At 47.0% G+C, this 25,555-nt stretch overlaps 1 protein-coding gene and 1 non-coding gene across 6 annotated transcripts in view; one reads left to right on the forward strand and one right to left on the reverse strand.

The window, feature by feature from the left end:
- LOC115105535 (active breakpoint cluster region-related protein-like) overlaps positions 1 to 25,555 on the reverse strand; it is a 250,947-nt gene that overhangs the window by 81,197 nt on the left and 144,195 nt on the right. For all 5 annotated transcript variants that reach the window (XM_065007331.1, XM_065007332.1, XM_065007333.1 and 2 more), the window contains 7 exons: positions 16,484 to 16,536; positions 15,144 to 15,284; positions 13,610 to 13,731; positions 9,842 to 10,010; positions 5,824 to 5,946; positions 3,534 to 3,609; positions 3,274 to 3,378 (listed from right to left, as the gene is read on the reverse strand). In XM_065007331.1, coding sequence (XP_064863403.1) covers positions 3,274 to 3,378; positions 3,534 to 3,609; positions 5,824 to 5,946; positions 9,842 to 10,010; positions 13,610 to 13,731; positions 15,144 to 15,284; positions 16,484 to 16,536 — 789 coding nt within the window. The remainder of the gene's footprint in view (positions 1 to 3,273; positions 3,379 to 3,533; positions 3,610 to 5,823; positions 5,947 to 9,841; positions 10,011 to 13,609; positions 13,732 to 15,143; positions 15,285 to 16,483; positions 16,537 to 25,555) is intronic.
- On the forward strand, positions 957 to 1,032 carry trnag-ucc (transfer RNA glycine (anticodon UCC)). Its single transcript has one exon. It is a non-coding gene; the product is annotated as a tRNA-Gly (tRNA).

The following is a 25,555-nucleotide window of genomic DNA, read 5'->3' on the forward strand; positions in this document are numbered from 1 at the left end:
GAAGCAGAACTTCAGGTCACCACAATTGGGGGTGCACTGTACCATCAAAATACACAGTGTACAAAACATGCTCTTTCCATGACAGACTGACCAGGTGAATCCAGATGAAAGCTATGATCCCTTATTGATGTCACCTGTTAAATCCACTTCAATCAGTGTAGATGAAGGGGATGAGACGGGTTAAAGAAGGGTTTTTAAGCCTTGAGACAATTGGGGCGGCAGGGTAGCCTAGTGGTTAGTGCGTTGGTTGCAAGTTCAAATCCCTGAGCTGACAAGGTACAAATCTGTCGTTCTGCCCCTGAACAGGCAGTTAAACCCACTGTTCCTAGGCCGTCATTGAAAATAAGAATTTGTTCTTAACTGACTTGCCTAGTTAAATAAAGGTAAAATAAAAAATAAATAAAACATTGAGACATGGATTGTGTGTGTGTGCCTTTCAGAGGGAGAATAGGCAAGACAAAAGATTTAAGTGCCTTTGAACGTGCAACAGTTTCCCATGTGTATCAAGAATGCTCCGCCACCCAAATGACATCCAGCCAACTTGACACAACTGTGGGAGTCATCATCCCTGTGGAACGCTTTCGACTGTTCTGACTGTTCAACTCAATATTAGAAAGGTGTTCCTAATGTTTTGTACACTCAGTGTATATCACCGTCTGTAATCATGGGTTTACAATGCTGTGGCCAGACTCAGATAATCATTATGTGACTTGCAAATATTGTGGCCAATTTAGATTTATACTACAGTACATGATATCCAACTTACTAAACCAAATCTAGCAGAAATCTAGCAAGATGACAATGTATCATTCAGAGTAAGCAAAAGTACAGGAGGAGAAACACCCTTGCCTTGCAAGAAAACATGTTTGTCTTTTGATAAAGATAGTATATCTCTAAGGAAGCTACCATGAACACCATGATTGTGGGATTGCACCCCAATTTGTGGTGCATAGTGGGGTCCCATGTGGCTCAGTTGGTAGAGCATGGCACTTCCAATGGCAGGGTTGTGGGTTCGATTCCCATGGGGGACCAGTACGAAAAAGTACACAAAAATTGTCCTCTTACTACTGTGTCACTCGGGATAAGAGCATCTGCTTAATGACGTAAATGTGAAGAAGTACTGTTTATGAAGACCTCATGAATGCTCTTGTTTGTTTAATGTGTGAGTGCAGTGGTATAACAGTGTTGTGTGTGAGTGTGTGTCTCCCTGCAATTTCCTGTCCCCCAGTGCATCCTGGGAGCTCAAAGTGGGCCTCCCAGCTGGCTTTAATGTCACCCCAATCCAAACATCCCATCTGAACCCTGCTGCAACACACACACAGGTTATCATTAGATGAGAAACACTATGTAACCTAGATTCCTTACCAAACCATTTCAATTCTTGTGCTGAGAAAATAGGAGATATATTTGTGTGTTTTAACTCCAAACGGAGGGGAAAGGAAGGAGAGGTGAATGTGTGTTTTAACTCCAAACGGAGGGGAAAGGAAGGAGAGGTGAATGTGTGTTTTAACTCCAAACGGAGGGGAAAGGAAGGAGAGGTGAATGTGTGTTTTAACTCCAAACGGAGGGGAAAGGAAGGAGAGGTGAATGTGTGTTTTAACTCCAAACGGAGGGGAAAGGAAGGAGAGGTGAATGTGTGTTTTAACTCCAAACGGAGGGGAAAGGAAGGAGAGGTGAATGTGTGTTTTAACTCCAAACGGAGGGGAAAGGAAGTGTTTTAACTCCAAACGGAGGGGAGGTGAATGTGTGTTTTAACTCCAAACGGAGGGGAAAGGAAGGAGAGGTGAATGTGTGTTTTAACTCCAAACGGAGGGGAAAGGAAGGAGAGGTGAATGTGTGTTTTAACTCCAACGAGGGGAAAGGAAGGAGAGATGAATGTGTGTTTTAACTCCAAACGGAGGGGAAAGGAAGGAGAGGTGAATGTGTGTTTTAACTCCAAACGGAGGGGAAAGGAAGGAGGTGAATGTGTGTTTTAACTCCAAACGGAGGGGAAAGGAAGGAGAGGTGAATGTGTGTTTTAACTCCAAACGGAGGGGAAAGGAAGGAAAGGTGAATGTGTGTTTTAACTCCAAACGGAGGGGAAAGGAAGGGAGGTGAATGTGTGTTTTAACTCCAAACGGAGGGGAAAGGAAGGAGAGGTGAATGTGTGTTTTAACTCCAAACGGAGGGGAAAGGAAGGAGAGGTGAATGTGTGTTTTAACTCCAAACGGAGGGGAAAGGAAGGAGAGGTGAATGTGTGTTTTAACTCCAAACGGAGGGAGGGGAGAGGTGAAAGGAAGGAGAGGTGAATGTGTGTTTTAACTCCAAACGGAGGGGAAAGGAAGGAGAGGTGAATGTGTGTTTTAACTCCAAACGGAGGGGAAAGGAAGGAGAGGTGAATGTGTGTTTTAACTCCAAACGGAGGGGAAAGGAAGGAGAGGTGAATGTGTGTTTTAACTCCAAACGGAGGGGAAAGGAAGGAGAGGTGAATGTGTGTTTTAACTCCAAACGGAGGGGAAAGGAAGGAGAGGTGAATGTGTGTTTTAACTCCAAACGGAGGGGAAAGGAAGGAGAGGTGAATGTGTGTTTTAACTCCAAACGGAGGGGAAAGGAAGGAGAGGTGAATGTGTGTTTTAACTCCAAACGGAGGGGAAAGGGAGAGGTGAATGTGTGTTTTAACTCCAAACGGAGGGGAAAGGAAGGAGAGGTGAATGTGTGTTTTAACTCCAAACGGAGGGGAAAGGAAGGAGAGGTGAATGTGTGTTTTAACGGAGGGGAAAGGAAGGAGAGGTGAATGTGTGTTTTCCAAACGGAGGGGAAAGGAAGGAGAGGTGAATGTGTGTTTTAACTCCAACGAGGGGAAAGGAAGGAGAGGTGAATGTGTGTTTTAACTCCAAACGGAGGGGAAAGGAAGGAGAGGTGAATGTGTGTTTTAACTCCAAACGGAGGGGAAAGGAAGGAGGTGAATGTGTGTTTTAACTCCAAACGGAGGGGAAAGGAAGGAGAGGTGAATGTGTGTTTTAACTCCAAACGGAGGGGAAAGGAAGGAGAGGTGAATGTGTGTTTTAACTCCAAACGGAGGGGAAAGGAAGGAGAGGTGAATGTGTGTTTTAACTCCAAACGGAGGGGAAAGGAAGGAAAGGTGAATGTGTGTTTTAACTCCAAACGGAGGGGAAAGGAAGGAAAGGTGAATGTGTGTTTTAACTCCAAACGGAGGGGAAAGGAAGGAGAGGTGAATGTGTGTTTTAACTCCAACGAGGGGAAAGGAAGGAGAGATGAAATTGTGTGTACTACCGTCTTTATAACTGGTGACAGGAATGTTGTGGACGGTTCGGAGTTTGAAGCAGGAGCTGGTGAGGACCTGCAGCTCTACAGAGCTCAACTGACACGTCTGCAGATCTGAAGACACAGAAACACACCATTAATAAACCTGAACATACAGCCAGGCCATTGGTTTTTAACATTTGCATTGAAGGCATTGAATCCATGGCATAGTTGTTTAAAAACAAAAACTATATCAGCCTGTCTGCTCACTCTCCTGACTCTTCCTGTACCTTTCCTCTGTAGTTTCTGGATGCTCTCCCTCCACTCTGACCTCTCATAGTCTGAAGACAGGAGGAACAGGTAGCTCTGAGGACAAAACAGGGGGAAATCACATTTTATATGACAACAGCTCCCTCCTGTGGTGGGAAAGTAAATCATAATAATACATGTATTGGGTTTATTTAGTGCTTTACAAAGTAAGGGGGAAATCACCTCATCCACCACCAATGTGTAGCACCCACCTGGGAGATATATGGCAACCATTTTGGTGCCAGAACGCCCACCACACATCAGCTAGCATGGTGGAGAGATGAGGAGTGATATACAGTGCATTCGGAAAGTATTCAGACCTCATTTTGTTTACGTTACAGCCTTATTCTAAAATTGATAAAAATTGTTTCATTTTTCAATCTACACACAATACCCCATAATGACGAAGCAGAAACAGTTTAGACATTTTTGCAAATTAATTATAAATAAATAAACGTTAATATTTCATTAACATAAGTATTCAGACCCTTTACTTTCTTGAAGCACCTTTGGCAGTGATTACAGCCTCAAGTCTTCTAAGGTATGAAGCTACAAGCTTGGCACACCTGTATTTGGAGAGTTTCTCCCATTCTTCTCTGCAGATCCTCTCTGTCAGGTTGGACGGGGAGAGTCGCTGCACAGCTATTTTCAGGTCTCTACAAACATCTACAGATGTTCGATCGGGTTCAAGTCCGGGCTCTGGCTGTGACACTCAAGTACATTGAGACTTGTCCCAAAGCCACTCACGCGTTGTCTTGGCTGTGTGCTTAGGGACGTTGTCCTGTTGGAAGGTGAACCGCACCAGTCTGAGGTCCTGAGTGCTCTGGAGCAGGTTTTCATCAAGGATCTCACTGTACTTTGCTCCGTTCATCTTTTCCTCGAACCTGACTAGTCTCCCAGTCCCTGCCACTGAACACATCCCCACAACATGATGCTGCCACCACCATGCTTCACCGTAGGGATGGTGCCAGGTTTCCTCCAGAAGTGACGCTTGGCATTCAGGCCAAAGAGTTCAATCTTGGTTTCATCAGAACAGAGAATCTTGTTTCTCATGGTCTGAGAGTCCATTAGCTGCCTTTTGGCAAACTTTAAGCGGGCCGTTATGTGCTTCCATCTGGCCACTCTACTATAAAGGACTGATTTGTGGAGTGCTGCAGAGATGGTTGTCCTGCTGAAAGGTTCTCCCATCTACACAGAGGAACTCTGGAGCTCTGTCAGAGTGACGAACGGGTTCTTGGTCACTTCCCTGACCAAGGCCCTTCTCCCACGATTGCTCAGTTTGGCCGGGCAGCCAGCTCTAGGAAGAGTCTTGGTGGTTGCAAACTTCTTCCATTTAAGAATGATGGAGGCCACTGTGCTCTTGGGGACCTTCAATGCTGCAGACATTTTTGGTACCTTTCCCCCTTCCTCTGTGACTCGACACAATGCTGTCTCGGGGCTCTACGGACAATTCCTTCGATCTCATGGCTTGGTTTTTGCTCTGACATGCACCGTCAACTTTGGGACCTTATATAGACAGGCGTGTGCCTTTCCAAATCATATCCAATCAATTGAATTTACCACAGGTAGACTCCAAACAAGTTATGGAAACAGGATGCAACTGAGCTCAATTTCAAGTCTCATAGCAAAGGGTCTGAATAGTTACGTAAATAAGTAAACATTGGAAAAATTTCTAAAACCCTGTTTTCGCTTTGTCATTATGGGGTATTGAGTTTAGATTGATGAGAAAAAAAACGATCTAATGCATTTTAGAATAAGGCTGTAACGTAACAAAATGTGGAAAAGTCTAGGGTTCTGAATACTTCCCGAATGCACTGTATGCCAATTAGGAATGATTAGGTGGCCATGATGGAATCAACCCTTCTACTCATACAATAAGTGTCAATGGATCTTTAATAACCACAGTCAGGACACCCGTTTAACGTCTCTACCGAAAGACAGCACCCTACGCAGGGAAATGTCTCCTTCACTTCCCTGGGGTATTGGTATCTCCTTAGACCAGAGTGAAGAGTGCCCCCTACTGGCCCACCAACACTACTTTCAGCAGCATTTGGTCTCCCATCCAAAAACCGACCATGCTTAGTTTCAGAGGCAAGCCAATCAGTGGGATGCAGGGTGGTATCAGTATCAGTATATTAGCATTGCAGTCATGGACATAGTTGCTAACCACAGATCTAGCATCAGATTACCCAACCCCCAGTCTTTATCCTAACCATTGGAGGAAGACAATCTATCTGATCCCAGGCCAGTGATTACGCAGTTGCAGCATACCTTGCCATGTTTATTGTGTATGCGGAAAGGGATGGTGGGAGAGTGTAACAGCAGCCAGGACTCCTGCTCATTCATCTTCTTCCTCAGACGCTCCACATTACGACTCTGGCCCTTTAGTGCTTTCTACACACACACAGAAACAAACAGAGCACGCAGTATGTTAACATACAGTTTGTTATACTGCAGGGATATTCAACTGGCGGCCTGCGAGCAAGATCTGGCCCATTTATGAATGTAGACTGGCCCTTTGACCAATTCTGAACACTAATAAAAGATACGCAACAAAAATCCCAACCAAAATCCGACGTTGATTGCCAAAATGATAAGCACTAATGTGGTTGTCTATTGTGTGGTTGTCTAGCACTTTTCTAGCGCCTATGTGGCATGTTTGTTTCTGTTCATATGAATTTGGCTCTAGCGTTTGAACGATTTAAGCTACAAAATATTATGACCCCCTTCCTGAACGCTACGAATCTCAGGAATACTACGTGCCTTCTGTTTTTCCTCTCCAGAACTAACACATATGGAATCATGTAGTAACCAAAAAAGTGTTAAACAAATCAAAATATATTTTATATTTGAGATTCTTCAAAGTAGCCACCCTTTGCCTTGATGACAGCTTTGCACACTTGGCATTCTCTCAACCAGCTTCATGAGGTAGTCACCTGGAATGCATTTCAATTAACAGGTGTGCATTTGAACAATCACTTGTGTTGTGACAAGGTAGTGTTGCTATACAGAAGATATTTATTTGGTAAAAGAAGTCCATATTATGGCAAGTACAGCTCAAATAAGCAAAGAGAAATGACAGTCCATTACTTTAAGACATGAAGGTCAATCAATGCGTAAAATGTCAAGAACATTCAAAGTTTCTTCAAGTGCAGTCGCAAAAACCATCAAGCGCTATGATGAAACTGGCTCTCATGAGGACCGTCACAGGAAAGGAAGACCCAAAGTTAACTCTGCTGCAGAGGATAAGTTTATTAGAGTTACCAGCCTCAGAAATCGGCAATTAACTGCACCTCAGATTGCAGCCCAAATAAATGCTTCACAGAGTTCAAGTAAGACACATCAACATCAACTGTTCAGAGTAGGCTGCGTGGATCAGACCTTCATGGTTGAATTGCTACAAAGAAACCACTGCTAAAGGACAACAATAATAAGAAGAGACTTGCTTGGGCCAAGAAACACAAGCAATGGACATTAGACAGTGGAAACCTCTCCTTTGGTCTGATGGGTCCAAATTAGAATTTTGGTTCCAACCACCGTGTCTTTATGAGACGCAGAGTAGGTGAACGGATGATCTCCGCAGGTGTGGTTCCCACTGTGAAACATGGATGAGGAAGTGTGATGGTGTGGGGCTGCATTTCTGGTGACACTGTCAATTATATATTTATAATTCAAGACACACTTAACCAGCATGGCTACCACAGCATTCTGCAGCGATATGCCATCCCATCTGGTTTGCGCTCAGTGGGACTATCATTTGTTTTCAACAGGACAACAACCCAAAACACACCTCCAGGCTGTGTAAGGGCTATTTGACCAAGAAGGAGAGTGATGGAGTGCTGCATCAGATGGCCTGTTCTCCACAATCACCTGACCTCAACCCAACTGAGATGGTTTGGGATGAGTTGGACCGTAGAGTGAAAGAAAAGCAGCCAACAAGTGCGCAGCATATGTGGGAACTCCTTCAAGACTGTTGGAAAAGCATTCCAGGTGACTACCTCATGAAGCTGGTTGAGAGAATGCCAAGAGTGTGTAAAGCTGTCAATAAGGCGAAGGGTGACTACTTTAACATTTCATGACAAGTGCTTTATTGGTGTGTGTGCATTGCTTTTTTATACAGTTCTTCCAAAGAATAATCGAATGTGTAAAATGTCCCGCCCCCACATAATGAACCTTTTATTATTTATTACATCTGGCCCCTTAAAGCCCTGTTTATACTGGTATCACAACTATATCCTACACACTGTACAATCAACTAAACCTGAATTATACCGTGTGTGTTTGACCATGAATAATTATTTGGTATTCCAGAGATATTTGTAAACAGGGGAAATGACGGCTACATTTTGTTCACTAGAATTTACAGTGTGATGCTTGATAACTATTCCAAGGAATTTCCATGTCCTTGCTCTCCAGAATCTCCCTTCCTACACACCCTCCTCCAACCCATTCCTTGCCAGGAAGCAGAGTCAGGCCATGGCCTGGCTGTAATCAGTTCAATCAGCCTTTTCCGGCTCTGATTAGGGCAGTCAGTCAGTCTGCCCCTACTGTATGATCCACTGTAGCAGTCGTATCAACCTGGAAGCACAGGGCCTGTATTCATAAACCTCTAAGAGTAGTAGTGCTGATTTATTATCGATCCTGATTATCTATGCCTCGTCACTTTTACCCCAACTGTACCTACATGTACATATTACCTCAACTACCTCATACCCCTGCACATTGACTTGGTAGTGGTACTCCTTGTATATAGCCTCATTATTATTTTATAACTATTTCCTTATTTATCAAAATGCTCCTGACTTTTTAACTCTGCGTTCTTGGGAAAGGGCTCGTACGTAAGCATTTCAAAGTAAATGCTACACCTGCTGTATTCAGAGCATGTGACAAATAACATTTTATGCTCTCCAAAACCTCCTAAACGGGTATTTACTATGGAAGGAATCACTGGATGCTGAAATAAATGCAGTCCTGTATAGTAACCATTAGAATAAGTAGAGGTTGCTGCTGGAGTGTGGTGGATGAAATAAATGCAGTCCTGTATAGTAACCATTAGAATAAGTAGAGGTTGCTGCTGGAGTGTGGTGGATTAAATAAATGCATTCCTGTATAGTAACCATTAGAATTAGTAGAGGTTGTTGCTGGAGTGTGGTGGATTAAATAAATGCAGTCCTATATAGTAACCATTAGAATAAGTAGAGGTTGCTGCTGGAGTGTGGTGGATTAAATAAATGCAGTCCTGTATAGTAACCATTAGAATAAGTAGAGGTTGCTGCTGAAGTGTGGTGGATGAAATAAATGCAGTCCTGTATAGTAACCATTAGAATAAGTAGAGGTTGCTGCTGGAGTGTGGTGGATTAAATAAAAGCAGCAGCGTTCAGCTAAAGCCAAGGTGGTAAATCAATTTAAACCTATACAGTTTCTAGGTTACGGACTCCCAAGGATTTCCACAGTAAAATGACAACAAAGGGCTGACATAAATAAGTCTATTGTGTTGAAGAGGTAAAGAGTTGAAGGGAAACTGGACAAGGTGATCTCCGGGAACACAGTCATCCTCTAAGGACCTGTGTTTATATGACAGCTACAATTAGATGGCTATCGCTGTTCCACTGTACTCAAGTTCATCAGAACTAACAAACTTCCCACGGGATAGCTTGAGTGTTTGTGAGTGTAGATACAGTGAGGGGGTGGATTGTGTACATGTATATGGGTGTACTATATAAGTGATTCACACACTGACGTGCTGACTCTGTCCAGGTGACTGGAAGTTGACCCCTTCTGTGTGTGTGTGTGTGTGTGTGTGTGTGTGTGTGTGTGTGTGTGTCACACAGATCTCTAGTCTACAGTCGACTTGTCTAAGAGTGGAAGCGATGAGAGGAACTGTTCCAATAACAACAACAGTAGTGATGAACCCAGCCTAATCACCCAGGCAGGCAGGCTGGTTCTAGCCTCTGATAGAGAGAGAGTAAGACAAACACAGACCATAGGGCTCCAGGGAGGGAGAGACACACCCAGGGAAACCAGCCCAGAATGGGGCAGCCAGGCTGGGCAGGACACTCTTCCTCCACAGTGCCTTAATGGCCAGCTGACCATGACCTGGCCTGACACTGAGTGGGAGGCAAAGGAAGGGCCGCATCACCACTATTTTGGCTCAATTTACAACTATTGGGTTTAGTTTGAGTCTAAAACAAAGCAGTACTGGACACAACGTCAAAAGAGAATCTGTTCTTTTAGACTTACCTGCCTAAATAAAAGTTTATTTTATTTTTTTATAAACATAATATATCACCTTCTCCTTCTGGATCTCGCTCTTGATGACAGAGATCTTGGTCTTCATCTCCTCAATCTCGTGTTCAGGCAGAACCTGGATATGGGGCAAGACGTCCGAGTCATCCAGCAACTGGAAGGTCAGGTCTGCCAGGGGGATGTACCACTTACACTCATACTGCTGGTGTCTCCTACAGAGTGAGGTGGAGAGGAGGGGAGAGAGAGAGAGATCGATATCTTACATATATTTAAGAGGAGGCAGGAGAGACAAAGACAATAAGGACCTACTGTAATTAGGGATCACGGCGAAGTTGGGAAAAATATTGTTATTCTTAGATTTCTTTTTTGACATGGTCAAATAACTCATGCATAGATTAGTCACTTTTAAAAAACTATTTGGCATACAGAAACTTGAGGCCATGTGTAACTTGTTAAAAAATAATGACACCGATTGGCCTATAGGTGGCACTGTTATAAGCAGTCTCACTTAAACCCTCATATCCGCCATGACATTTGACCTAGAGACTTGAAACTTTGTATTTAGGCATCTTTCCTCATGCTGAACAAATATGCCTCAATAAGGTCCATGAGGATAGATTTTCCTCATTCTTGCACAATTTGGTAAAAAAATGTTTTGATATATTCTCATGAACCATACATCAGATTGACTACCGATTTGGTATATAGGCTAAATAAATTAGCCTCTAATGAATTTGAGAATGATTCGTTTCTGCATTTCTGCATTCAAAGTAGGCCACGGTACCAACCTACAGCACTAAACTTCACTTGTGTCATGTGGTATAGAGAGATGTGGTATAGAGAGATAAACATGGCAATGCTTTCACTGATTGCATATAAAGGAAGATAAATAATGTGAGCACTATCAAGTAGGAACTAAATACCTCAATTACATCGTAACCCTGCACATCAACTCGGTACTGGTACTCCATGTATATAGCCAGGATATCATTAATCATTGTACATTTATTTTTTGTGTTATATATTTTTTATTATTTGTCTTTTTTCCTCTCTCTGCATTGTTGGGAAGGGCCGGTAAGTAAGCATTTCATTGTTAGTCTACACCTGTTGTTTACGAAGCATGTAACAAATCTTGTGTCCTTTGTCATCCTGTGAACCCCGTTCATTGCTGCTCGCAGTTAAATTTAGATATCTCTATTGGCCCTGTAAAGGAGGAGGGCAAAACCCACCATATAATTAATGATGTTCCATTTCTCTTGCTTTATGCAATATCATGAGTCTTTGTTGAGCCATATTCCATTGTGCTCAACACCATAGGATTTAACTTCAACATATCTCCCCTTACAACTATAACTCCTTATGTTTCGTAGTATGAAAAGATTGCTTGACTTGAGGAGATCCCATATTAAACACTCAGACACAGAAAGACAACTAAATGCGTGTTCAGCACATCCATCACGGTAATACAGATGCTCACTAATGTTGTCGGAGATGTTTTTGTATTCCCCTAACGAGCATTTAGTATCATTATGATTCCTGGAGGCAGGACAGTAAACTCATTAACACAGGAATACATTACATCACAACTCCAAATGTGTGCAAACCTCATAAAATGACGGGGCGGGAAATATGACAAGAAAAATAATGTCCTGTTTTTACCCCCAAAGTAAAATACTGAAAAACAAATAAACAGTAGTATGACTCTTTCATGTTTTGGATTAGCATTTTTCTTTGGCTAGTTAAATAAGTGTTTTGTCAGTATTGTACTATAGAGGGACAGAGACAGCAGATACCTCTCTTTTCTCCCAATATATACCTTCACCCCCCCTTTTGCCTGCAAACATCCCTCCATTTGTTTTATAAGACCTCCTCTCCTTCTTAATACGGGGTGAGACCCCCCCCCCCCCCTTGGTAAGCAAACCCTTCGTCTCAGAGTGGTCCATGGGGTGTTATCCGCTGTTGTCTCGAAGGTGTGGATCTGTATTCATGCCCAATAAGACTTTAAGATGATCTAGAGTCCACTTAATAAACACTCTCCCTATTACAGACGGAGGTAGAGCTGATTGGGGGACCAAGATTGTCTCTGCTGCTGTTGAATAAAATCTGCATATCTAATCTCCTCCCATCCGTCCACAGCACTTTCACACTCCCCAGTGAGCTTTTCACAGCCCTTGTTTTCCATAATCACATGGATTACATCTTAATTTACATCTCTACATTGGGAAATGGTGGTATATTATACACCAATTCTGTAGGAAAATAATGATGGTTATGGAGTCAATATAAACATTATAGAAACATTAATAATCGATGATGATTGAGTGGAGATAGAGGGATTGAATGGGATTCAGGTTTCTCAGTGAGTTAATACTGATGATTAGCTATCAACTGGATAGCGTGTTTTAATAGGCTGTTGGCCTAATCCTATGGTGTTATAGTCCAGACCAGAGGACACATACAGTAGGCTGCGTCTCAAATACAGTACAGGTGCATCAAAGCTGAGACAGAGAGACTGAAAAACACCTATCTCAAGGCCATCATACTGTTAAATAGCCATCACTAGCCGGCTACCACCCGGTTGCTCAACCCTCCACCTTTAGAGGCTGCTGCCCTATATACATAGACATGAAATCACAGGCCACTTTAATAATGGAACACTAGTCACTTTAATAATGTTTACATACTGCTTTACTCATTTCATACGTATATACTGTATTATATTCTACTGTATTTTAGTCAATGCCACTCCGATATTGCTCATCCTAATATTTATATATTTCTTAATTCCATTCTTTTACTTTTAATTTTGTGTGTATTGTTAATTGTTAGATACTACTGCACTGTTGGCGCTGGGAACACAAGTATTTCACTACATCCGCAATAACATCTGCTAACCATATGTATGTGACCAATAACATTTGATTTGAAATGCCACCCTATTCCCTATGTAGCTCACTACTCTTGACCCAATAGTGGTCTATATAGAGAATAGGATGCCATTTGGGACACAACGACAGACCGCTAAAGCTACAGACCATAACAGAGTGATTTACAGACTGGTGGTAACCATGACAACGGTAGTTGTCTGTGTGTCCTTCACACTGTTAGGTAGAGGGACAGCAGCGACTGTCAATCACAATGAGCCCCAATCACGCCAACAACAGTAACCATGCCATTGGAGGCAATCCTTTAAATTAAACACTTCATCTAAGGCAGTGTATGCTGTCATTCCCAATTTACACACACACACGCGCACACACACACACACACGCACAGCCTCAGGCCCAAGCACCAGATTGAGACCAGATTGTAATACATTTCCCAACATCCATACATCCACTACGGCAATGTGTTAATATTCAGCCCTATACGAGCCCTCTAATCACTATTCTAAATCCTTTCTCCACAATAGTCTACAGAAAGGCAAACATCCAACCCCGAGGCTTGAGTAAATTTATTTTTAATTTGGGGGGGGTAAAAAAATACCAACCCCTGGTCTGCAGCACCAAAGTGTGACAACATTCACATTTTAAATTAATAGTCTTCCTTTTTTATTATAACATCAGAGAATACTTCAAATGGAGGAAATAAAAATAGCAGTGAAAAAAAGAAAATCCCTTTGGAGCTGGAATGTCATTCATCCTGATACACTGTTTCATATCACCGACACATCAGAACTGACATGATAGGAGCATATAACACTGGAGACCACTCAGTGTGTATGATCTACGTTTAGGCACAGTGAATACCACAGTGGGTACTGTAGATAGCTGCATGTGTTTGTGGTGATACTCTGTGAGAGTTAACCTACCCTGCGGAGGTCTTCTTCATCTTGGCACAGAGCAGCAGGTCTGTGAAGAGGAAGACATGACGCAGCTTCCTGGAGCCCTCTGACACCTCCACCAGGAAACCATCCTTCACCAGCTGACGAGCCTACCAGGGAGAGAAACAGCATCACTTCCTGTGGCACGCCCAGCAAGGGGCAACTAGCCTAGCCGTAAACATTCACTTCCCGAAAGGATATACTGTAGGAGGTATAGGTCAGGGTTCAGCAATACGAAAGAACTCGCTTGTTGTCTATATTTTATGTCTTTTACATATAAAATATGTAAAATTAGAGAACTTTATCTCCCTCACCAACTTTAAACATCTGCTATCTGAGCAGCTAACCGATCGCTGCAGCTGTACATAGTCCATCGGTAAATAGCCCACCCAATTTACCTACCTCATCCCCATACTGTTTTTTTTTTTACTTTTCTGCTCCTTTGCACACCAGTATCTCTACCTGCACATGACCATCTGATCATTTTGTAATTATTCGCCTACCTCCTCATGCCTTTTGCACACAATGTATATAGACTCTTTATTTCTACTGTGTTATTGACTTGTTTATTGTTTACTCCATGTGCAACTCTGTGTTGTCTGTTCACACTGCTATGCTTTATCTTGGCCAGATCACGGTTGTAAATGAGTAACTTGTTCTGAACTAGCCTACCTGGTTAAATAAAGGTGAAATATATATCTTTTTTTTTTTTAAACATTATCAGTGATGGCGGTGTTACAGCAAGATAATCATCAACTAAAGTAAGCCACTCAGAACTTGAAACGCTCCCCCTCTCTATCGCTCTATATCTGTCCATCTCTGGAGAGCCAACTAGGAAAGCTAAAATAAGGCAGAGCTAAACACGAACTGGAGTAAATCAGGAAAGCCTAAGCCAAAGAGGGCAGAGAGATTTCCATTTAACTGGTAACAGACAGACTGTAACGAATGGAGAGATGACTGGGAGGTTAAGAACTGAGCTGACTGAATGGAAAATGGATAGAGGAAGAGATGGCGGGAGAGAGAGATGGGGGGAGAGAGAAAGATGGAGGGAGGATAGCTGAAGAGAGGGATGAGAGAGAGATGGAGGGAGAAAGGAGAGGTAAAGCGCAAGGGGGAGAGATGGTGGGATGGAGGAAGGAAGGAAAGGATATACTCAGAGAGAGAGAAGCATTAAGAGGAGAAAAGGCTGACATGCGGAAAACGACAGAATGAAACAATAAAGGCAGTGTTAGAAAGAGGGGGACATCAAACAACCCTGCACTGCATGCTGGGAGAGAGAGAGAGCGGAAAGATCAAAAGATGCTAGAGAGAGGGCGATCGAGAGAGATGAAGAGAGAGGAAGCTGGTAATGAAGAGATTGAGGATGTGGGGGTAGGAGGAGAGGACAGATACTGTGGGTTTCTCGCTGACCTCAAAACACATTTCACAAATGCATTGCCACACTTCCCCAAGGTTACAACAAGAAGTTCTGAAAAGTATAAAGTAGTCTATTAAAATGGCGTGTCTGTGTGTGTCACCCCACCTCTCCCTTAGGCGTGGTGACGGCGGTCCTGCGGGGGTCGATCTCTTCGTTGATGGAGGACAGGAAGTTCTGGGAGATCCTCAGAGCGTCCTGCAGTAGGGGGAAGTCTGGGTGGTCCTTAGGGGTGTGCTTCAGCAGGTCCTACAATAACACACAGAGCGAGAAAGACCATTAGATCCCCCATCCAAAAACAGAGAAAACCACATCCATTCAAATGAAATGTCTATGGACAGTCACTGTGCATGTGTTTTTAAACCTGTGTTAATGAATTGGACGACTTGGATGCGTCGCTGGGTTTTGTGCCACATCATTTCCTCTACTTAAAGCATTATGAGAGTCTCTACTTTATTGAACCGTGGGCGTAACTAATGACTTTATTTTTAAAGTGCTACCTAAGAAACGGCTAAGACAATCTGCTTCCACATTGCAAATACCTTATTCTCAGCGTAACTAAGTTCCTTTTTTCCAGAGGAGCGTGTGAAAGAAAAGCCAATCTCTTTTCCGTTGCCTGATTTATGCCTCGTCAGCACACCTCAGTGAATGTATTCTGACAAGCTCTAGAAGGCTGATGTCAGCAGGTATAGTACACTACCAGTCTTCCTACGTCATTAAGAGAAAAGAACACAGTAACTTTCACCGTCTGTCAGTGCCCGTGTCCCAAATGGCACACTATTCCCTATATAGTGCACTATGGGCCCTGGGCAAACACTATTGAAATGTAGTGCACTAAATATGGAATAAGGGTTCATTGTGTGTTTGCGTGATCTGCTCTTACCTTTGTACCAAACCAACTGGTCTTTGTTTAGTCACGGCTCCACTAGCTTTATGGAAAACATATTCATGAAATGCACTGGAAGCGAGACTGGAGGACACGTCTAGGCATCTCCGCTTCCTCTGTTAGCGGTTTTCACTTTCCACTTGGTTGTAGCCCATCAAATTAGCGCCTATTGTTTATAACAGCATGTGATTTTGATGGACAGCGCAGAGGAAAGGTATAGGCTTGGCAAATGGAACGGAACACTTACTATAAACAGCAGCAAGCAGGGTTTGACTTTGCAGGTGGATACAGATCCATGCTGCATCTTAATGACCTGCGGGGGTTTCGAGAGAGATTCTACCCAGCCCCATCACTATGTGTCTCACGACAGCACTAACTCTTAATCCTTGATAAGTATTGATCCTGTCCCATCTATTCAATCTATCCATCTCTACGTTGCGGTCACTAATTCAATCTTGTCATTTGTCTCTGGGTGAGATCAAGAATCCTTCATGGATCTATCGAATGCTAGTCAGGACGGACAATGTACTGTGTGTGTGTGTGTGTGTGTGTATGTCCTCACATGAAGAACCAGCGTACTTCTGGTCACACGGTCAATCGGCTTGTACAGGAGAGCTGTGGGAAAGGACAAGAAGAGGGCACTCAGTTCGGTTTGACACACACACACACACACACACACACACACACACACAATGAAGAAAAACACGACTCAAAAAGCCTATTACACACTTGACTGGGCATAGGTTTCCTGGGGTATGGGGCAGACATTTCAATCACCCAAAACCTCAGGTGTCTGTTCCCTGCACAGACGGACACACACCTCATTCTTTCTAAGCTCGGTTGTTCCTTCTCTGCTGAATAAGGTTGTTTTCAGAAACCTTCCCACTCAATTCACATCAGGATTAACTTCCTGACCCGGTCTAAATTTCTCCTTCTCACAGTGTACCTCTCATATCTTATATCACATAGATGACAAGCGAGCCAAGGGGAATGCGGTATTTTTATACAGCAGGGGAAAGTGAATCTATCCATACAATGTGTGAGTGGTCGAGTCAAGGTCTTGGCCCTTTCTCTCCCAGCATGCAGTGCAGGGTTGTTTGATGTCGCCCTCTTTCTAACACTGCCTTTATTGTTTCATTCGGTCGTTACACACACACACACACACACACGTTGGGGAGTAGTGAACTACAATTAGTTTCCACTATTCATTTAACAACATTTTTCAGTAGCTTGGTAATTGAACTATATTCAAATTTTGGTAGTGTTTTCAGTAGTTCACTTTCTTTGCCGTAGCTTTTTCCGGCATCTGGAGTCAGACCAGCTCTTGTGTTTAATAGGTTCAATTCTATATTCTGTTAACATCTGACTCCAGAGGGATCTGTCAGGCAATTTCTAGTCCATGACATTGGAGATTCAGATATGTCCATTTCCCAAAATAGTTTTGAAGTCGTGAACTACTTTTTTAACGTAACGTTAGTTTAAGTAAACCGTTTTTCCAAAGGGTCATTTCAGCGTAGCTGAACTTTTTCCTGTGAGAAATAATTGGTCAACTATATTTTCAGAGTCGATTCCCCAACACTGACAAACACACACAGCCATGTAGCTCAGCATCAATAGAATTTGCTTGGTAACAGGGTTCACGTAATTCCTTGTCGGGTTGCGCACACTACACAAACACACGTCTCCATAGACAGCCTGTTTAACATGCAGTGAAGCTCCAGCATCCTTATTGGTTACATAGCACTTTGATTCCATTACAGATTTACTCTGTAACTAGGGAAACTGTGCCAAGCCGTGTTCACACACACAAAATGTTCCTTTGACTTCAAAACCTATTTTCAATCCTAAACTTCTCTTAATCTGTCACTCCCTCTTTCCATCTCTCTCTCTATCCCGGTTTAACTCACACTCAGGAGCCAATCCAGTTACAAACCAGATCTGTCACACTAGGCTGATTTCCCAGTAGGCTTTGCAGCTGAGAGACAGAGCACCTGCGGGGCTGACAGCCAGCGTGAGACGTAAGGCAGGAGCGAGAGAGATGAAGAGAGAGAACAAAAATAGACAAAAGAGAGAGAGAGAGAGAGAGAAAACGAAAAGAGGGGGGGGCGAGGGTGAAGGGGTAAGGCAGCTTAGCTGTAGGGTACAGGCCCCTGTCGTCATGTCTACCATCTCCACTGAACATCCAAAGCCTTGGGCGTTGGTAATGAGCTGCTTGTGATCCCTGAATATACATTACACTCCACTCACTTACTATCTGGTTTAACATCACTCTCTACATCTGCAGTAGAGGCATCTGAATGTCGCTCTCATCTGCAGTAGAGGCATCTGAATGTCGCTCTCATCTGCAGTAGAGGCATTTGAATGTCGCTCTCATCTGCAGTAGAGGCATCTGAATGTCGCTCTCATCTGCAGTAGAGGCATCTGAATGTCGCTCTCATCTGCAGTAGAGGCATCTGAATGTCGCTCTCATCTGCAGTAGAGGCATCTGAATGTCGCTCTGATCTGCAGTAGAGGAATCCGAATGTCGCTCTGATCTGCAGTACGACAGCTGTTGAAATGATCCCTCCTTCTCCATCTCCCTCCTCCCATTCTCACCTCTGATCTGCAGTACAGCTGTTGAAATGGTCCCTCCTTCTCCATCTCCCTCCTCCCATTCTCACCTCTGATCTGCAGTACAGCTGTTGAAAAGATCCCTCCTTCTCCATCTCCCTCCTCCCATTCTCACCTCTGATCTGCAGTACAGCTGTTGAAATGGTCCCTCCTTCTCCATCTCCCTCCTCCCATTCTCACCTCTGATCTGCAGTACAGCTGTTGAAATGATCCCTCATGATCCCTCATGATCCCTCACCTCTGATTGAACTGCTAGTGATACAAGAGACAGCAGAAGCCCACTGGGATCCTGTTCTGATGGACTACTGATGGGGCTTCATATTCTATAACACACACTGTGTCACAGGCTGTCTACAGAGCCTCAACTGGAGCGGCGCTTATGAAAAAGCATGGATTCTCTTTCACGTTCCCTTCCTCCATTAATAATGCTCCCTGTGTTCCCTCCCTCCATTAATAATGCTCCCTGTGTTCCCCCTTAATCTTCCCTGTGTTCCCTCCCTCCGTCCATTAATAATGCTCCCTGTGTTCCCTCCCTCCCTCCATTAATAATGCTCCCTGTGTTCCCTCCCTCCCTCCATTAATAATGCTCCCTGTGTTCCCTCCCTTCCTCCATTAATAATGCTCCCTGTGTTCCCTCCCTCCCTCCATTAATAATGCTCCCTGTGTTCCCTCCCTCCCTCCATTAATAATGCTCCCTGTGTTCCCTCCCTCCCTCCCTCCATTAATAATGCTCCCTGTGTTCCCTCCCTCCATTAATAATGCTCCTGTGTTCCCTCCATTAATAAGGCTCCCTGTGTTCCCTCCCTCCCTCCATTAATAAGGCTCCCTGTGTTCCCTCCCTCCCTCCATTAATAAGGCTCCCTGTGTTCCCTCCCTCCCTCCATTAATAATGCTCCCTGTTCCCTCCCTCCCTCCATTAATAATGCTCCCTGTGTTCCCTCCCTCCCTCCCTCCATTAATAATGCTCCCTGTGTTCCCTCCCTCCCTCCCTCCATTAATAATTATCCCTGTGTTCCCTCCCTCCCTCCATTAATAATGCTCCCTGTGTTCCCTCCCTCCCTCCATTAATAATGCTCCCTGTGTTCCCTCCCTCCCTCCATTGATAATGCTCCCTGTGTACCCTCCCTCCCTCCATTAATAATGCTCCCTGTTCCCTCCCTCCCTCCATTAATAATGCTCCCTGTGTTCCCTCCCTCCCTCCCTCCATTGATAATGCTCCCTGTGTACCCTCCCTCCCTCCATTAATAATGCTCCCTGTGTTCCCTCCCTCCCTCCCTCCATTAATAATGATCCCTGTGTTCCTTCACTCCCTCCATGAATAATGCTCCCTGTGTTCCCTCCCTCCCTCCATTAATAATGCTCCCCATCAGCACATCAGAACAGGATCCCCAGTGGATTTCTGCTGTCTCTCTTATCACTAACAGTTCCTGTGTGGATATGTGAATGGTTTAACAATGCAGCTCATAGCTTTAAGGGGGGACCAACGTACAAAACAGTGGGAATCACTCAAGTCGAAGTTTCTTTCTTTATGAATTTAAACATTACTTCCCTCTTGATGACAAAGCTTCAGGCCAATAGACTCAACCTCACTGTCCTCCACTGGAGCTAATTAACAGTACCACCCCCTGCTTTGAAACGGACTTCTGATTGAACAACCCTCGTCTCAGTCCCTTCATCACCAAGGACACAGTCAGTCAGGGACTCTGCAGTGCAGACAGAAGCACAGTTCAAAGTTCAGCAGCAAGGGAAGAGAGGAGAACAGAAGGGCCATGGAAGATGAGAGGAGTGGAGGGAGGGAGGGAGGCTGATGAGAGGATGGAGGGAGTGAGGGAGGCTGATGAGAAGAGTGATGGAGGGAGGGGGAGGCTGATGAGGAGGAGTGGAGGGAGGGAGGCTGATGAGAGGAGTGGAGGGAGGCTGATGAGAGGAGTGGAGGGAGGGAGGGAGGCTGATGAGAGGAGTGGAGGGAGGCTGATGAGAGGAGTGGAGGGAGGGAGGGAGGCTGATGAGAGGAGTGGAGGGAGGGAGGCTGATGAGAGGAGTGGAGGGAGGGAGGGAGGGAGGCTGATGAGAAGAGTGATGGAGGGAGTGAGGGAGGCTGATGAGAGGAGGGTGGAGGGAGGGAGGGAGGCTGATGAGAAGAGTGATGGAGGGAGGGAGGGAGGCTGATGAGAGGAGTGGAGGGAGGGAGGGAGGGAGGCTGATGAGAGGAGTGGAGGGAGGGAGGGAGGCTGATGAGAGGAGTGGAGGGAGGGAGGGAGGCTGATGAGAAGAGTGGAGGGAGGGAGGGAGGCTGATGAGAGGGTGGAGGGAGGGAGGGAGGCTGATGAGAGGAGTGGAGGGAGGGAGGGAGGCTGATGAGAGAGTGGAGGGAGGGAGGGAGGCTGATGAGAGGAGTGGAGGGAGGGAGGGAGGCTGATGAGAAGAGTGGAGGGAGGGAGGAGGCTGATGAGAGGAGTGGAGGGAGGGAGGGAGGCTGATGAGAAGAGTGATGGAGGGAGTGAGGGAGGCTGATGAGAGGAGTGATGGAGGGAGGGAGGGAGGCTGATGAGAGGAGTGGAGGGAGGGAGGAAGGCTGATGAGAGGAGTGGAGGGAGTGAGGGAGGCTGATGAGAAGAGTGATGGAGGGAGTGAGGGAGGCTGATGAGAGGAGTGATGGAGGGAGGGAGGCTGATGAGAGGAGTGGAGGGAGGGAGGGAGGCTGATGAGAGGAGTGGAGGGAGGGAGGGAGGCTGATGAGAGGAGTGGAGGGAGGGAGGGAGGCTGATGAGAAGAGTGGAGGGAGGGAGGGAGGCTGATGAGAAGAGTGGAGGGAGGGAGGGAGGCTGATGAGAGGAGGAGGGAGGGAGGGAGGCTGATGAGAGGAGTGGAGGGAGGGAGGCTGATGAGAAGAGTGGAGGGAGGGAGGGAGGCTGATGAGAGGAGTGGAGGGAGGGAGGGAGGCTGATGAGAAGAGCGATGGAGGGAGTGAGGGAGGCTGATGAGAGGAGTGATGGAGGGAGGGAGGGAGGGAGGCTGATGAGAGGAGTGGAGGGAGGGAGGAAGGCTGATGAGAGGAGTGGAGGGAGGAGGGAGGCTGATGAGAAGAGTGATGGAGGGAGTGAGGGAGGCTGATGAGAGGAGTGAGGGAGGGAGGCTGATGAGAGGAGTGGAGGGAGGGAGGAAGGCTGATGAGAGGAGTGGAGGGAGGGAGGGAGGGAGGGAGGCTGATGAGAGGAGTGATGGAGGGAGGGAGGGAGGCTGATGAGAGGAGTGGAGGGAGGGAGGGAGGGAGGCTGATGAGAAGAGTGATGGAGGGAGTGAGGGAGGCTGATGAGAGGAGTGATGGAGGGAGGGAGGGAGGCTGATGAGAGGAGTGATGGAGGGAGGGAGGGAGGCTGATGAGAGGAGTGGAGGGAGGGAGGGAGGCTGATGAGAAGAGTGATGGAGGGAGTGAGGGAGGCTGATGAGAGGAGTGATGGAGGGAGGGAGGGAGGGAGGGAGGCTGATGAGAGGAGTGGAGGGAGGGAGGAAGGCTGATGAGAGGAGTGGAGGGAGGGAGGGAGGCTGATGAGAAGAGTGATGGAGGGAGTCTGATGAGAGGAGTGGAGGGAGGGAGGGAGGGAGGGAGGCTGATGAGAGGAGTGATGGAGGGAGGAGGGAGGCTGATGAGAGGAGTGGAGGGGGAGGGAGGGGAGGAAGGCTGATGAGAGGAGTGGAGGGAGGCTGATGAGAGGAGTGGAGGGAGGGAGGCTGATGAGAGGAGTGATGGAGGGAGGGAGGGAGGCTGATGAGAGGAGTGATGGAGGGAGGGAGGGAGGCTGATGAGAAGAGTGATGGAGTGATGGAGGGAGGGAGGGAGGGAGGGAGGCTGATGAGAGGAGGGATGGAGGCTGATGAGAGGAGTGATGGAGGGAGGGAGGCTGATGAGAGGAGTGATGGAGGGAGGGAGGGAGGGAGGCTGATGAGAGGAGTGATGGAGGGAGGGAGGGGAGGCTGATGAGAGGAGTGATGGAGGGAGGGAGGGAGGCTGATGAGAGGAGTGATGGAGGGAGGGAGGGAGGCTGATGAGAGGAGTGATGGAGGGAGGGAGGGAGGCTGATGAGAGAGTGATGGAGGGAGGGAGGGAGGCTGATGAGAAGAGTGATGGAGGGAGGGAGGGAGGCTGATGAGAGGAGTGATGGAGGGAGGGAGGGAGGCTGATGAGAGGAGTGGAGGGAGGGAGGGAGGCTGATGAGAGGAGTGGAGGGAGGGAGGGAGGCTGATGAGAGGAGTGGAGGGAGGGAGGGAGGCTGATGAGAGGAGTGGAGGGAGGGGAGGCTGATGAGAGGAGTGGAGGGAGGGAGGGAGGCTGATGAGAGGAGTGGAGGGAGGGAGGGAGGCTGATGAGAGGAGTGATGGAGGGGGAGGGAGGAGAGGCTGATGAGAGGCTGATGATGGAGGGAGGGAGGGAGGAGGCTGATGAGAGGAGTGGAGGGAGGGAGGAAGGCTGATGAGAGGAGTGGAGGGAGGGAGGAAGGCTGATGAGAGGAGTGGAGGGAGGGAGGAAGGCTGATGAGAGGAGTGATGGAGGGAGGGAGGGAGGCTGATGAGAGGAGGGATGGAGGGAGGGAGGGAGGCTGATGAGAGGAGTGGAGGGAGGGAGGCTGATGAGAGGAGTGGAGGGGGGAGGGAGGCTGATGAGAGGAGTGGAGGGAGGGAGGCTGATGAGAGGAGTGGAGGGAGGGAGGCTGATGAGAGGAGTGATGGAGGGAGGGAGGGAGGCTGATGAGAGGAGTGATGGAGGGAGGGAGGGAGGCTGATGAGAAGAGTGATGGAGGGAGGGAGGGAGGCTGATGAGAGGAGTGATGGAGGGAGGGAGGGAGGCTGATGAGAAGAGTGATGGAGGGAGGGGGAGGGAGGCTGATGAGAGGAGTGATGGAGGGGGAGGGAGGCTGATGAGAGGAGGGAGGGAGGGAGGCTGATGAGAGGAGTGATGGAGGGAGGGAGGGAGGCTGATGAGAGGAGTGATGGAGGGAGGGAGGGAGGCTGATGAGAGAGAGTGGAGGGAGGGAGGAAGGCTGATGAGAGGAGTGGAGGGAGGGAGGGAGGGAGGGAGGGAGGGAGGGGGAGGGGAGGGAGGGAGGGAGGGAGGGAGGGAGGGAGGCTGATGAGAGGAGGCTGATGGAGGGAGGGAGGGAGGGAGGCTGATGAGAGGAGTGGAGGGAGGGAGGAAGGCTGATGAGAGGAGTGATGGAGGGAGGGAGGGAGGCTGATGAGAGGAGTGATGGAGGGAGGGAGGGAGGGAGGCTGATGAGAGGAGTGATGGAGGGAGGGAGGGAGGCTGATGAGAGGAGTGGAGGGAGGGAGGGAGGCTGATGAGAGGAGTGGAGGGAGGGAGGCTGATGAGAGGAGTGATGGAGGGAGGGAGGGAGGCTGATGAGAGGAGTGGATGGAGGGAGGCTGATGAGAGGAGTGGAGGGAGGGAGGGAGGCTGATGAGAGGAGTGATGGAGGGAGGGAGGGAGGCTGATGAGAGGAGTGGAGGGAGGGAGGAAGGCTGATGAGAGGAGGATGGAGGGAGGGAGGGAGGCTGATGAGAGGAGTGATGGAGGGAGGGAGGGAGGCTGATGAGAGGAGTGGAGGGAGGGAGGAAGGCTGATGAGAGGAGTGGAGGGAGGGAGGAAGGCTGATGAGAGGAGTGGAGGGAGGGAGGAAGGCTGATGAGAGGAGTGGAGGGAGGGAGGAGGCTGATGAGAGGAGTGGAGGGAGGGAGGGAGGCTGATGAGAGGAGTGGAGGGAGGGAGGGAGGCTGATGAGAGGAGTGGAGGGAGGGAGGGAGGCTGATGAGAGGAGTGGAGGGAGGGAGGGAGGCTGATGAGAGGAGTGATGGAGGTGTTGCTGATTATAGAAAACAGATAGAGCTTCACAGCGGGGGCCTTTGATGGAACCCTCCTCAAGGTCACCGTGACAACCTGACGGACAGCTTCTTCCCGGTAACCAGGGTCTCCTAGTGGGTCACAGCCAATCAGCAGTCCTGGATCTACAACACTGAGACATGACTTACATAGACATATGCTAGCCCAGTTCCCTGACTGGCATCTAGACTTGGTTACACCGACCCCAGCCCTCACCAAGTGAGTGAGTGAGTGAGTGAGTGAGTGAGTGAGTGAGTGATCAATGAAAACTGAAATAGGAAGGGAAAGATCAAGTATTGGAGAGAGAGAAGTGTGAGGAGAGACAGTGAGAAGGGGACAGAGAGGTGGCAGGATTATAATATATTTTTAATAAGCATATGACTAATTGTGAATATAGTCATGTCTAATATATGTATAATAAAGTCATCAGTGTTTCTCAACAGGCAGCATGGTGACCTCAACTTCTCTTGTTAACAAAGCCAGTGGTCTAGACTGTGGTCTGGTCGGTCCAACGGGAACGGGAGGGAAAGGCATGGCTGCCAGACTAAAACGACTTAGAGAACATATAGGGTGGATAGCAGAGCGCCACCTAGTACAGGGATGAGCAACTGGTTGGTGTCACACTTTTGCTCCAGCTAACACACCTGACTCCAATAATTTACTAATCATCATCTTTAGTTAAGAATGCAATTAGTGTTTACTAGGGATGTGTTTACTAGGGATGTGGGAACAGTGAGACCCCACTCCGGCCCCCGATGATTGGAGTTGCACAGAGTTGAGACACAGAAAGACAGTGAGAGACACAGTGAGAGAGCGAGAGAGAGACAGTGATAACGAGAGAGAGAGACACAGTGAGAGCGAGAGAGAGAGAGACACAGTGAGAGCGAGAGAGACACAGTGAGAGCGAGAGAGAGAGACACAGTGAGAGCAAGAGAGAGAGAGACACAGTGAGAGCGAGAGAGACACAGAGAGCGAGAGAGAGAGAGAGAGAGAGACAGAGAGAGCGAGAGACACAGAGAGAAAGACAAAGACAGAGAGAGCGAGAGAGAGAGACAGAGACAGATAGAGACAGATAGAGACAGATAGAGAGCGAGCAAGAGAGAGAGCGAGAGAGAGACAGAGAGAGAAAGAGCGAGAGAGAGACACAGA

The sequence above is a fragment of the Oncorhynchus nerka genome, linkage group LG22 (assembly GCF_034236695.1).
Source record: "Oncorhynchus nerka isolate Pitt River linkage group LG22, Oner_Uvic_2.0, whole genome shotgun sequence".
NCBI classification, from domain to species: Eukaryota; Metazoa; Chordata; class Actinopteri; order Salmoniformes; family Salmonidae; genus Oncorhynchus; species Oncorhynchus nerka.